Genomic DNA, 12,856 nt, shown 5'->3' with positions numbered 1-12,856 from the left:
TAAAGTTCTTTGACGATGGCTTAGAAAAGTTATTTACATTGAGATAAACACATTCAATTAAATGGGGATTATGCTGAAAAACTGCATTGTAATATTGATAAAAATTGATGGAATGTATACGTATTTTTTTTTTTTTTTTTTTACTTTAATGCCTATAGCTTTGGAAACAACCCTCATGTATACTTATATATTAGGACCTTGACTAAACAAAATTATAATAAAATATATTCGAATAAACAAAAAATACTGACAAAGTAGCCCTATTTAAATAATACAGCACTTGATTTGAATAAATATGTTAATAAATCAATTGATTAATTCAATGGACACAGGAAATAAGAAACTATACTTTTTTAAATAGAAAATGTATGAATTACATTAATTTATAAAAATAATAGTTAAAGGAATTGAAAAAAAATATCAGTTTCCTAATGAAAAAAAATGAAAAAACAATAAAATGCTAGCATATGCATGACACTTTTTACATAACAATCCTTGGAATCATTTGATTTACCCTTCGCGTAAAAAATATAATGGAGGAAATGGTATACACAGAACAAAACAAAAAAAAATGCAAAACATCAAAGAATTAAAAGCAAATAAATAAAATACATAACAGGGACTACAAATTCTAATTTTTATTGCTTTGCTAGAACATAAACAGGAATTTGTAGCACTGAATAAAAAATTATATAAAAAAAAAAAGAATCAACTTCAATCTATGGTATGAGGTAAGACGTTTGTAAAACAATAACAATGTTAGAATGTGATGCATAAAATTTCGAAATACTGAACTAATAATCAGTATACCACTATACAGCAAATTGTTTGATATAATTTACTGTCAGGGCAACGGGGTGAGAGATTATTGTCTCTCTTAACTCTAATCTCCATTGTGTATAATATTTTTCTAACTCTGATTCTGCAATAAAGAAAGCTAGAATGATAACTTACTGTAATGCAATTATCATAAGCATCCCTCACAACTTCATATTCAACTTCTTTCCAACCTTTAAGGGATCTGTCAATCAGAACTTGATGTGATCGAGCTAATGCTTGTGTAACTAATGTTCGCAATCTGCCTTCAGAATGTGCAAATCCAGAGCCCAGACCACCTAATGCATAAGCTGTACGGACCAGTACAGGATATCCAACTTGTTTAGCAGCTTGAACAGCCTCCATTGAAAAAACAATAAATGTTAGATGTTACATTTAAACATAACTATTTAAAATACCTATAATTTAAAGAATTTTGTTTAATATTTTTAATTTTTATAGTAAGCTCGTGTGTATTTTAATGGTATATTAATTCATTTTTGCTTTATCAATACTTAACAGTCAGTGAATTTTTAGCATTACCAAAATTATTTTTAAACTGGAATATTACATTAATGAGAAGAAATTAAGATAACAAATACATTCTACATGACAAAAAGGTCATAAACTGTAAATTTGTCAGATAGCATAAATAGGTAATACAAAATACAAAAGAGGTGAATAATATAAAAATATATGCAACAGTTTATAAAATATATAATAAAATTACATAAATAACTAATATAAAAAGGCAGACATCATAAATTTCTGTTTCCCAGCTTTTAATCATCAAAGCACTTTAAATACCATTTAAAAGTATTCATTTTAAATATTGTGATAAAACATTACAAACTGCAAGTAGAAAAGATCATAAATTATAAAGCACTGATGCAGCAACAGGTAGAGATTAATTTCAATGGAACAAAGATAAAATGGAAATTAAATGGCACAAAGATATAAATGGCATTAAAATGCACAAAGATAAAATAGAAATATTATGAAAAAGAAAGTTTATGCATTAAGGAGCTTTATTTTAATACAAAATTATAAACTGATAAATTAAAAAGGTTTACATTAAATAGAATACAGTCAAAAGTCTTTAATCCGGACTCGTCAGGACTTCCGCGATTCCGTATTATCAGTTCTTCTCGATTATAGATCATAAGTATAAATCTGGTAGGATGGCATGCAGAAATTACAAAATTAAAAATATGAAACTGTAATTTATGAAATAATGAGCAATTATGATCTAAAGGGTATCAAAATTTACAAAAAAAAAGCTTAATATTTATTTATTTACTTTATTAAACATTTCTTTCAACGCACACATGCGTAAAGCATACATTACGCATAGTCAAAATTAGAAAACTGCAACCAGAAAACTATTTGATGTGTATTCGTGATATTTATAATGACGAGGAATTTGATTTAAATCATATCAAAGACTGAGTACATCGAGATGAAATGCTACATTTAGTAAGGAATTATAAGCCGAATAAAATAAAAACATCTGCCCTGAAGATAACGATAGTGCTGACAGATCAACTTCCAGTTCATTGCACGCCACGACGTTTCCCCCCGCCAGAGCAGCGTGAAATTGATAAACAGATTTCGGAATGGTTAGAGAAACAAAGCATATGCCTTTATCCATTTTTTGCAGCAATTCCACATTTTGTTTGATGGACATCGAAACATACTTTCGCTTTGTGGAGCTCCAGCATCGGAAATTCTATTTGACATAATCGAAAGTTAAAGCTTACTTTATAAAATTGCTCTAACAGTCTGCAAAAAATAATAAGCCGGATCCAATTAGAAGATTAAGGAACAGTACAATCTGCAACATTAACCCCTTCGCGCCGACTGTCACGTATACGAGCCAGCAACGAACACGCTTATCTACCGGCTGACACGCAGGCGTGCCAGAGCATTGTTGCATTTTCTACCGAATGTCACGTATTTAATCCAGTACCTTGGAACGTTTTTCAAACTATAATTTCTGCCACAAGATGGCACTGTATGTCCATATGGTTTCAGATACATGTACATTAGACCTTCTACTCGAAATGAGAGAAGCATGACTCGCATACACGTGTTTTTGATTATATAAACAAACGGGGAACTAAATGTTTCCGAATGGTGTGATTTATGACGTCTCTTTAAATCGCACTTTATTCGCACATGGTAGTTGTTTATTGTAAGTAGAAGTTTTATATGCGCTAAAGCGTTGAGTATTTCCGTTTACAGTTCAGTTTTTAGAAAATAATTAGATCTTGTTAGACGTGAATTCTTTCTGTTTTTACCGTTTCAATGACGAAGCATCGACAATGTTTAACAGAGCATGAAATAGCAAAAATGATGCAAAATATTTCAGATATTAATTCTGAAATTCTGATATTTTGATATTGATTCTGAAAGATTAACTGAAAGACATTTTCCAAAACTTTGTTCAGAAGAGACTGATAAGAAAATGAGACGACGATGCTTCGTTTGTTCACATTCCCGGAAAAATCCTCCAAAACGGCAAATGAGTTATTACGAGTTCAAGGAATGTAACGTAGGACTGTGTGTAGATCCCTGTTTTAAAATTTTTCATACGAAAAGAGAATTTTAAGTAATATATTTAGTTTTCAGATGTATAATGTTAAAAGTCATAAAATGGTGAGTAATTAAAATAAAATGTGTAAAATATGCATTTAGACAAGAAATAAGGTAATTAAAGTATATATATAAAAATATCTATAAAGCATAAGCCGTTTAAATACTCTATAGAGCATTATTAAACAATGCGTTGATACTTCGGAAATTTCATGGATTTCGGCTTAGTAGCAAAAAAGCCCCCGGTCCTGGAGAGACGATCGCGGAAGACACTGCCGGCCTCCGCGATAAGCGCGCGTTTTCGCTACCCAGCTCGAAGGGGTTAACTGAAATAGATAATTTTAGCTTAGCTTATACCATCTATTATACATTAAACGTGCATGCGTAAATGTATTATGTGCATGCATAAACGCATATGCACATGCGTAAAGGTATCATGCACAGAAAGTTTGTAGCTTTGAGGTCCGAATTTCTAGATCATTCCAGATTAAAGACTTTTGACTGTATAACTCACATGATGTGTCTACACTACAATTTAAGATCCTTCTCATTTTGTTTTCCTTTAATTATGAAAAAATGAGATTTTTTACTTAGATATGCATTTTTCAGAATAGGATTATACTTACAATAATTGTGTTAAAAAAATTCTTTAATTTGAAAATGCAATATGCATTAACCCTCTAAGCGGCAAGGCCATATATATACGGCCCAGAATATTTTTTGTGATATCTGTAAGAATGTACACAGTGCAGTCACATTAATGTGACCACCACGTACTTTCCATGTCAGAGTTAAATAACCAATCACAGAAGGCAGGTGGCAGCATAGTGCAGTTGAGCGTATATAAAGGGTGTGTGAGGGCTTCGGAAAACATTTCAATCGTTGGCGTAATGCAGAAACGAAGCGATTTATCCGACTTCCAAAAGGGCATGATCATTGGCTTTCGGGCCAAGGGTGGAAGCATTTCCGAAACGGCTGAGTTTGTGAACTGTTCGCGTGCCGCCGTGGTAAAAGTGTACCGTGCATGGCAAAATGGGACTGTCCAAAATCAGCGACGTGGCAAATGTGGTGCACCACGGGCCATAGATGACAGAGGCGAACGACGGTTGCGGAGATGCGTTCGGGCAGATAGACGGGCTACCGTTGAGCAACTGACCACCAAAATGAACCAAGGGGCTACCAAAAGTGTCTCCCAAAGTACTATTCAGCGAACATTGCTGCGTCTGGGCCTCCGAAGCAGACGCCTGGTTCGTGCACCTATGCTGACTGCTGTTCATCGACGGCGAAGGCTAGAATTTGCACGCCAGTACAGCAGCTGGACGTCCACTGAGTGGCGACAGGTTGCGTTTTCGGATGAATCGCGTTTTATGCTCCATCGGACAGATGGACGTTGGCGTATAAAGCGTGAAACCTCTGAAAGGAACCACCCTGCAACCATTGCCGGAACGGTCCAAGCTGGAGGCGGGAGCATTATGGTCTGGGGAATGTTTTCCTGGCATTCTCTAGGTTCACTGATCATTGTGGAAGGCACAATGGATCAATACAAGCACGCATCTGTCCTTGCGGACCATGTTCACCCCTACATGCGCATTGTTTTTCCTCAGGATGATGGCATCTTCCAGCAGGACAATGCGAGGTGGCATACAGCTGCCAGTGTACGTGCGTGGTTCGAAGAGCACCAGGATGAGTTTACCGTCCTCCCCTGGCCAGCAAACTCACCTGACTTAAACCCAATCGAGCATCTGTGGGACCATCTCGATCGAGTTGTTCGCGCCATGGATCCTCAACCGCGTAATCTAGCGCAGCTGACCACGGCATTAGAGTCGGCATGGCTCAACATCCCAGAGAACACCTTCAGGGACCTATGTGACTCTCTTCCTGCACGTCTCGCAGCAGTCCGCTCTGCGAAAGGTGGTTATTCTGGCTTTTGACAGATGGTCACATTAATGTGACTGGACTGTGTATATATATGTGCATATTAAAATATGTCAAAGAAATTAAGGCAATATATCAAAACTACACAAATCCAGGTATGAAATACCAGGAGAGTTTTTACATTAAAATAAAAAAAAATTGTTCTCCTAGTAGTTTTGGGAAATTTGTGCGTTCTCAGCGAAAACCCTGGCCATTCAGAGGGTTAAGAAGCTTTATTTTAATACTAAATAATAAATTGACAAATCAAAAAGGTTTACATTAAATAGAATATAATTCATATGATCAGCCTGCACTGCAGTTCAAGATTTTTCTCGTTCCCTCCCTCCTTAATTATGAAAAAATGAGACTTTTTACTTAAATATACATTTTTCAGAATAGGATTATACTTACAATAATCTATTAAAATACTACTACTAAATGCATTGTGTTTAAAAAAATTCTCTATTTAATATGAAAATGCAATCTTTAATACTTAAAAAAACAATTCAAATTTACAATTTTTACTTGCTATAAGATATTAATTTAGAATTCAAACAAAAATCAGCGTTGTATTTTAAAATTTTCACAGGACTAGTTTCGATGGTTTTACTGAACCATCATCCTCAGCTGCAAAAATGCAAATGAACGAGATAAGATATAATGATTAGATAAGATAAGAAAGCCTGGACAGGAGATAAGCTACTGGCACCATCTGTTGAAGAAACCAGAACTAAAAAATAATTTCTTTAAATGATGAAGGCAAAGATGGATTGGAATTAGAGTCGTTAACTAGAACAGAAAGATTTTTTTGAATGTGAAATGCCTCTATAAAATCCAGTTCACCAATGGAAGTTGTTTTTTGAATAATTTTGGCAGCAGAAAAATTGAAAGTATGATTTTTGGAACAACAATGTTGGGTAACGGAAGACTTCTCTGTTTTCTTTTTTCTAACATGTTCCTGAACACGAAATTTTAAGGCTCTCTTAGTTTGGGCAATGTAAATTAAACCACACTGGCAAGCAATCCTGTAAATACCCCAGGAATTCATATCTGGAATGTAGTCCTTGAGTATGGAACTCGGAATTTTATTGATGGGAGAATAAACAACTCGAAAGTTAAATATCTGCAAAATACGTGCAACTTTATAGCTAACTGATGGAAAGACAACAGAATTTTTATAGTCTCCTAAAACAAGAGTGTACCTTTTGGTCAATAGCTATTGCTTTTAAATAATTTAATTCTTCATCAAAGGATGCCTTCCACCACACTTCAAATCATGTCATCTGACTAAACAAAAGTTAGCTTCCTTTTATTCCTATGTTTTCCGTGCTCTTCAAGTTTGCTCCTCCAAACTATCTCTTGATGAAGAACTAAATTATTTAAAAGCAATAGCTACTGACAGGGGTTTTTTTACCCAACATCCTTAATCAAGCAGTTAAAAAATTCTAATCTCAACACACCAAAAGGCACACTCTTGTTTTAGAAGACTATAAAAATTCTGTTGTCATTCCCTTCTTTCCATCAATTAGTTATAAAGTTGCACATATTTTGCAGATTTTAACTCTCGGGTCGTTTATTTTCCCATAAATAAAATTGAGTTCCATACTCAAGGACCCCATTCCGGATATGAATTCCTGTGGTATTTACAGGATTCCTTGCCAGTGTGGTTTAATTTACATTGGTAAACTAAGAAAGCCTTAAAATTTCGCGTCAAGGAACATGAGGCATATGTTAGAAAAAAGAAAACCCAGAAGTCTTCTGTTGCTCAACATTGTTGGTCCGAAAATCACACTTTCAATTTTTCTGCTGCTAAAATTATTCAAAAAACATCTTCCATTGGAGAACTGGCTTTTCTAGAGGCATTTCACATTCAAAAAAATCTTTCTGTTCTAGTTAACAACTCTAATTCCAATCCATCTTTGCCTTCAGCCTTTAAAGAAATTATGTTTTAGTTCTGGTTTCATCTACAGATGGTGCCAGTAGCTTATCTCCTGTCCAGGCTTTCTTATCTTATCTAATCATTATATTTTATCTCGTTCATTTGCACTTTTGCAGCTGAGGATGATGGTTCAGTAAAACAATTGAAACAAGTCCTTTGAAAATATATTGCTGAGTTTTGTTGTTTGACTTCTAAATTAATACAGTCAAAAGTCATTAACTCGGACACCCATAATTCGGAATGATCTATAATACAGACTTCAAAGCTACAAACTTTCTGAACATTTACGCATGCGCGTAAGACCTTTACGGCCACGCATGCGCATAATACGTTTACGCATGCGCGTTTGATGTATAACGGACGGTATAAGCTAAAATTATCTAATTATCTATTTCAGTTAATGTTGCAGATTGCGTTATTCCTTAATCTTCGAATTGGATCCGGATTATTATTTTTTGCAGACTGTTAGAGCAATTTTATAAAAGTAAGCTTGAACTTTCGATTATGTCAAATAGAATTTCCGATATATATTTACTAATATGTAAAGGATCTATAAAGTGAAAGTATGTTTCGATGTCCATTAAACAAAAAGTGGAATTGTTGCAAAAAATGGATAAAGGCATATCCTTTGTTTCTCTAACCATTCCGAAATCTCTTTATCAATTTGACGCTGCTCTGCGGCAGGGGAGACGCTGCGGCGCGCAATGAATTGGAAGATGATCTGTCAGCACTATCCTTATATTCATGGCAGATGTTTTTATTTTATTTGGCTTGTAATTCCTTACTAAATGTAATATTTCATCTCGATGTACTCCGTCTTTGATATGATTTAAATCAAATTCCTCCTCATTATAATTCGCTTCTGATAGTGAAGAAAGTGACACAGAGGTTATTGAAAATGAAAAAATTTCGATTGACAAAGATATTCTCAACACAGCAATTATAGGGACTTGAACAGCGGAACTTTGTAACTGAACAGGAAATTATGTGTGTTTATAGAATTAAAGTGAAAGTACGCAACTTAAACAACTTACATTGAAACATAAAATGAAGCAACTTAAACAACTTACATTGAAAGAAATGTTTAATAAAGTAAACAAATAAATATTAAGCTTTTTTTTTTTTTTTTTTTTTTTTTTTGTAAATTTTGATACCCTTTAAATCTTAATTGTTCTTTATTTCATAAATTACGGTTTCATATTTTTAATTTTATAATTTCTGCATGCCATTTTACCAGATTTAAAATGATGATCTATAACCTGGAAAAATTGATAATCCGGAATCGCCGAAGTCCCGAGTCCGGATTAACGACTTTTAACTGTATTTGCTTGGTGTGTTATTGTATCTTAGCTATAAGATATTTATATTTTCATTAACTGTATGTGCTGATCATAACCAAAGTAGTTATACTTTTTTTCAGTTATGCAAATTTAAGAAAATTTTCCTCGTGTATGCAATTTTCAGAACACGATTATGCTTATAATAATCTATTACAGTAACATTACTCAGAAAATATTGTGTTAAAAAGTTTTCTGTTTAATACAAAAAGGTTATCTTTAATAAAAATTCAAATGCAAAAATTTTACTAGCTATAAAATAATTACATTTTTAGCCCTGATCATAACTACAATAGCTCATTCCTTTTTAGGATTATGCAATCAAGCAAAATCCAGGATTGCTATTCTAGTAATAACAAAAGCAGAACATTAAAGTTACAAAAGGAAAAAGTGTAGTTTATAACAAATATATCTTCTCATGGAACAGAGAAGAATATTACTTAATACCAACCTCTTCAACACTATATGCAGCAGCATTAGGAACAACTCTTTCTCCAATTTTAATAAGTTCTTCAGTAAACAGCTTCCTATCTTCTGTATTAACAATGGAAGAAATTGGAGTGCCTAGAACTTTAACATTATATCTTTCAAGAATTCCCAGCTTCTGAAGCTCAACACCACAATTTAATGCCGTCTGTCCACCAAATGTTAAAAGTATACCATCCGGTCGCTCTGATTTTATAACCTGAAAATGTTAATAAAATTAGAAAATTATACCATTTCAAATATTTTTCAAAGACAAAAGTTTTGGTGAAGAATTGCTTTTGGAGATATGGTTCATATTCATAGATAAATAATTCTTAATGTTAAAATTAATTTTCATACAATTTTCAAGAAATTATGTCCTCCACATTTATAAAATTGCGGTTTTAATACAATTCATTTTATGATATTGAAACAGAAATTGATATCTCTGAAATGACAGTATATTAATAAAAATTGAAAAAGATTATTTTTCAGTTTTTAAATCTCTCGCATATACAATATGACTTTTTTGTTAAACAACAAGAGCCAGCATAAATTATATAAATTTTCAGGACTAGTTTCAGAGGTTAAATAGAATCTTTTTCTTCAGCTGCAGGAAAGAAAATGAGCTCCTGTAGCTGAAAAAGAAAGTTTTATTCAACCTTCAAAAACTAATCCTGCAACTTTGTACAACTTATACTGATTCTTATTCCTATAGTATCTTAAACATTTGTTCTTTGGCATGTTATTTTAGTTAATAAATGGTACATCCTTATTATTACAGTCCTTGTTATTTAAATAATGCCAAAGTTACTGATAAGTCACCATAAAAACATTTTTAACATTTTTCGAAATTGAACTTACTAAGTATGGATTCACTCTTTTAAGATAATTCTACTAAAATTAATCTTGGGAGATAATATATTCAATATTCTTTAGTAAATAATTTATATATGTATATATTTATAAATCATACTTTTATATATATTTATATATTTAAACACAGAAAATGTAATAAAACAATAATAAATGACTCAACCAGAGCTCTTCTCGTGCCAAGCAGGTTATTAAGTACCTGCAATTAGGACTGGCAGCCATTTGCCGATGGTTTGGGATATATATAAGCAATTTATTAATAATCTTCATGCCATTTAAATAATGAAGTCCTTAACAATAAAGTAGCACATAAAACCTTTCATTATATAAAGTAAAATACCGATTTCTTGAACTACCTTTAATATATTTAGGAAATTTTCTCAATATATTCAGAAAGTATTAGGGTAATACTTAGACGAATTTAACAGCTTGACAAAAGTGAAATGGATATATGAAAAAAAAAAATAAAATAAAATGTTAGACAAATCATAAAGCTAGAAGAAAAAGAGCTAAAGCAAGAAAACATAACTTACTTCAGTCACATAATGAGGAGTTATAGGTAAGAAGTAAACTTTGTCAGCCAAACCTGGAGAAGTCTGAACAGTAGCAATATTTGGATTAATTAAGACACTAATAATATTTTCTTCTTTTAGTGCTTTGATAGCCTGCAAAACAAAAATACATAAAAAACTTAATAAAAATGTTTGTATAAAAAATAACTTCTAAAGTTTAGTACTCAGAATGTCTATTAAAAATAAAATTGATTGCACTGCATTAAGAATACTTTTTCTCTAAAATATCATACATTAATGTGCATACTTACTCGCACAGAAAAACTTTATAAAAATATTTGCATAAAATGGGTAACTTCTAAATTTAGTACTCAAAATGTTTATTAAAAAATAAAATTGATTGCATTACATTAAAAATACTTTTTTTTCAAAAATATTATACATTAATATGCATAGTCATTCACAGAAAAACATGCTCTGAGAATTTATGTTAACTTTTTAATGTGCTAACAATTCCCCCCCCTTTTTTTTTTTTTAATATCTAATAGAATGTCTATATATATATATATCAAGCCTTTAAGCATTTGCTGCTTTGTTTCACACGTGTAACACTGTCATTGAATCAGCAAACTTCAATTCCATCACTTGAATCATAATAAGAAACAGTGGCCTAGCTAGCGTGGGGCAAAGGGGGGCATCTGTCCCCGAGCGCAGCATCTACGGGGTGCAAAATCTATGGAACGAAATTTTAGAATGAAGTTTTTCCATTCATAACCCACAGAAAAAATCTTAAGTTTTTTTTGGTGGACTACGAAAGGGGTGCAAAATCTTCAGTTGTCCTGGGGGGCTGAAAAACCCTAGTTACGCTTCTGATAAAAAAAAAACTTTTAATCATATTACTTTACTGTTTAGTTCATCTGCTTAATGCAGAGAAATTGCTTTAGTGAATTTACTTCTTTCTTAGGGATTTAAGTACTTCTTACTTCCACATTTATCCTTAACTCTTGTAATAAACCGAACTCTCAAGTTAAGGGTCAATTGATATGAAATCATAATAATAAAAAAAAGAACAAATGAAATATTACAAATTACTTGTGGCCTTATTAATCATGCATTTTATTTAAATCACAAAAGTAGTATTAATTATAAAAATTTAATTAACATCATCACAATTAATTGCAATATTCTCTCTCTTTTTTTTAATCAACCTTTTTTTCTCATTCTTTTAAAGAATATAAAAAGTCTTTAATACTATTTAATTTTGATACGGCTGACATTTACAAGAAGATTTTTTTCCCTTGCAAATTGCCAGCATTGTTTCTGTTCTTAAAATAGCTTCAAAACGCAATGATATTTATTCTCTGATATAACTTTATTATCATCATTAGTTAATAATTTTGTAGGGTTTATCATATTCTTTTTAAAGTATTTTCATAATCTAACTACCTGAATGTTTTAGCATCACTATCAATCACAGAACTTCAAAGAACTCCTTCCATACTACATTACTTATATCAGCATCAGAAAGGTCAATCAGATCATCATCTTTCACAGCATTTCCTGCTGCAATTTCATTGATTGAAAGTGAAACATATTTGAAGCGGTTCACAACCACTCTTGGGTTTAACTATTTTCATACTGCATATTTTATTTCAATTGCTTGCAGCAGTGACATACTCAAGGGGTGCAAAGGGCTATTAAAAAATTCATACAAATTAAAAATGACATTGTTTTGCTAATTTTCTTACCGAAGAAAGTCTTTCTGTATTGTCTTACTTCTTCAATTTCTCTCTTAGAGGTACAGATCATATAGACCTATCGTTAATGTTTATCACTATTATTCACTAAAAAGTGGATGAATATGCATGTAAAATATAATGAAATATGCTGGCTATGTTAAGAAATTATTGGCGACCTTCAAATTGATTATTCTAAATTTTATGTTCTACCCTTAAGTTTATCCTTTCTCCCAAATTACATAACACTGCTTGAAAAAGGTAACTAAAACTAAAGTTAACCAATCATGGCTTAGCTTCACATAATGCACCTACGTAGTATAAATACTCTTCGCAAGGAACTACACCTTCTTTTACCTAGCATCTACTCTGCACGCAACTCTGTGCTGCTGATGCTGTCCTGTCCAAAATGCTTATGCCGTACTTTTGTGTTAGCTGCTTCATCAAGCCTTCACCTTCAGCCACTACTGTCTTTACAGCCATCCCAGTCTTTGAATACCAGAAATTAAAGTACTGGATTCCTTCATCTATGCATTAAATTATGACATGCATATAGTAATCAACCTATTGAATGCTGGAAGATAATTCAGTACATTCTAAATTGAAAGTAATTGAACATATATTGGGGAACTATGGAGAGCAGCTTGGGTCCAATTGCTAACCTTT

At 32.3% G+C, this 12,856-nt stretch overlaps 1 protein-coding gene across 3 annotated transcripts in view; it reads right to left on the bottom strand.

Annotated features, from left to right (window-relative positions):
- Positions 1 to 12,856, bottom strand: part of r (carbamoyl-phosphate synthetase 2, aspartate transcarbamylase, and dihydroorotase rudimentary) — a 165,928-nt gene that overhangs the window by 100,574 nt on the left and 52,498 nt on the right. For all 3 annotated transcript variants that reach the window (XM_085817355.1, XM_085817353.1, XM_085817356.1), the window contains exons 11-13: positions 10,476 to 10,607; positions 9,053 to 9,286; positions 955 to 1,176 (exon numbers count right to left, since the gene is read on the bottom strand). In XM_085817355.1, the coding sequence (XP_085673481.1) occupies positions 955 to 1,176; positions 9,053 to 9,286; positions 10,476 to 10,607 (588 nt within the window). The remainder of the gene's footprint in view (positions 1 to 954; positions 1,177 to 9,052; positions 9,287 to 10,475; positions 10,608 to 12,856) is intronic.

The sequence above is a fragment of the Stegodyphus dumicola genome, chromosome 5 (genome assembly GCF_044657685.1).
Source record: "Stegodyphus dumicola isolate Sdum_Otavi_A_Nest chromosome 5, ASM4465768v1".
NCBI classification, from domain to species: Eukaryota; Metazoa; Arthropoda; class Arachnida; order Araneae; family Eresidae; genus Stegodyphus; species Stegodyphus dumicola.
This window is presented reverse-complemented; position numbering and strand designations above follow the sequence as displayed.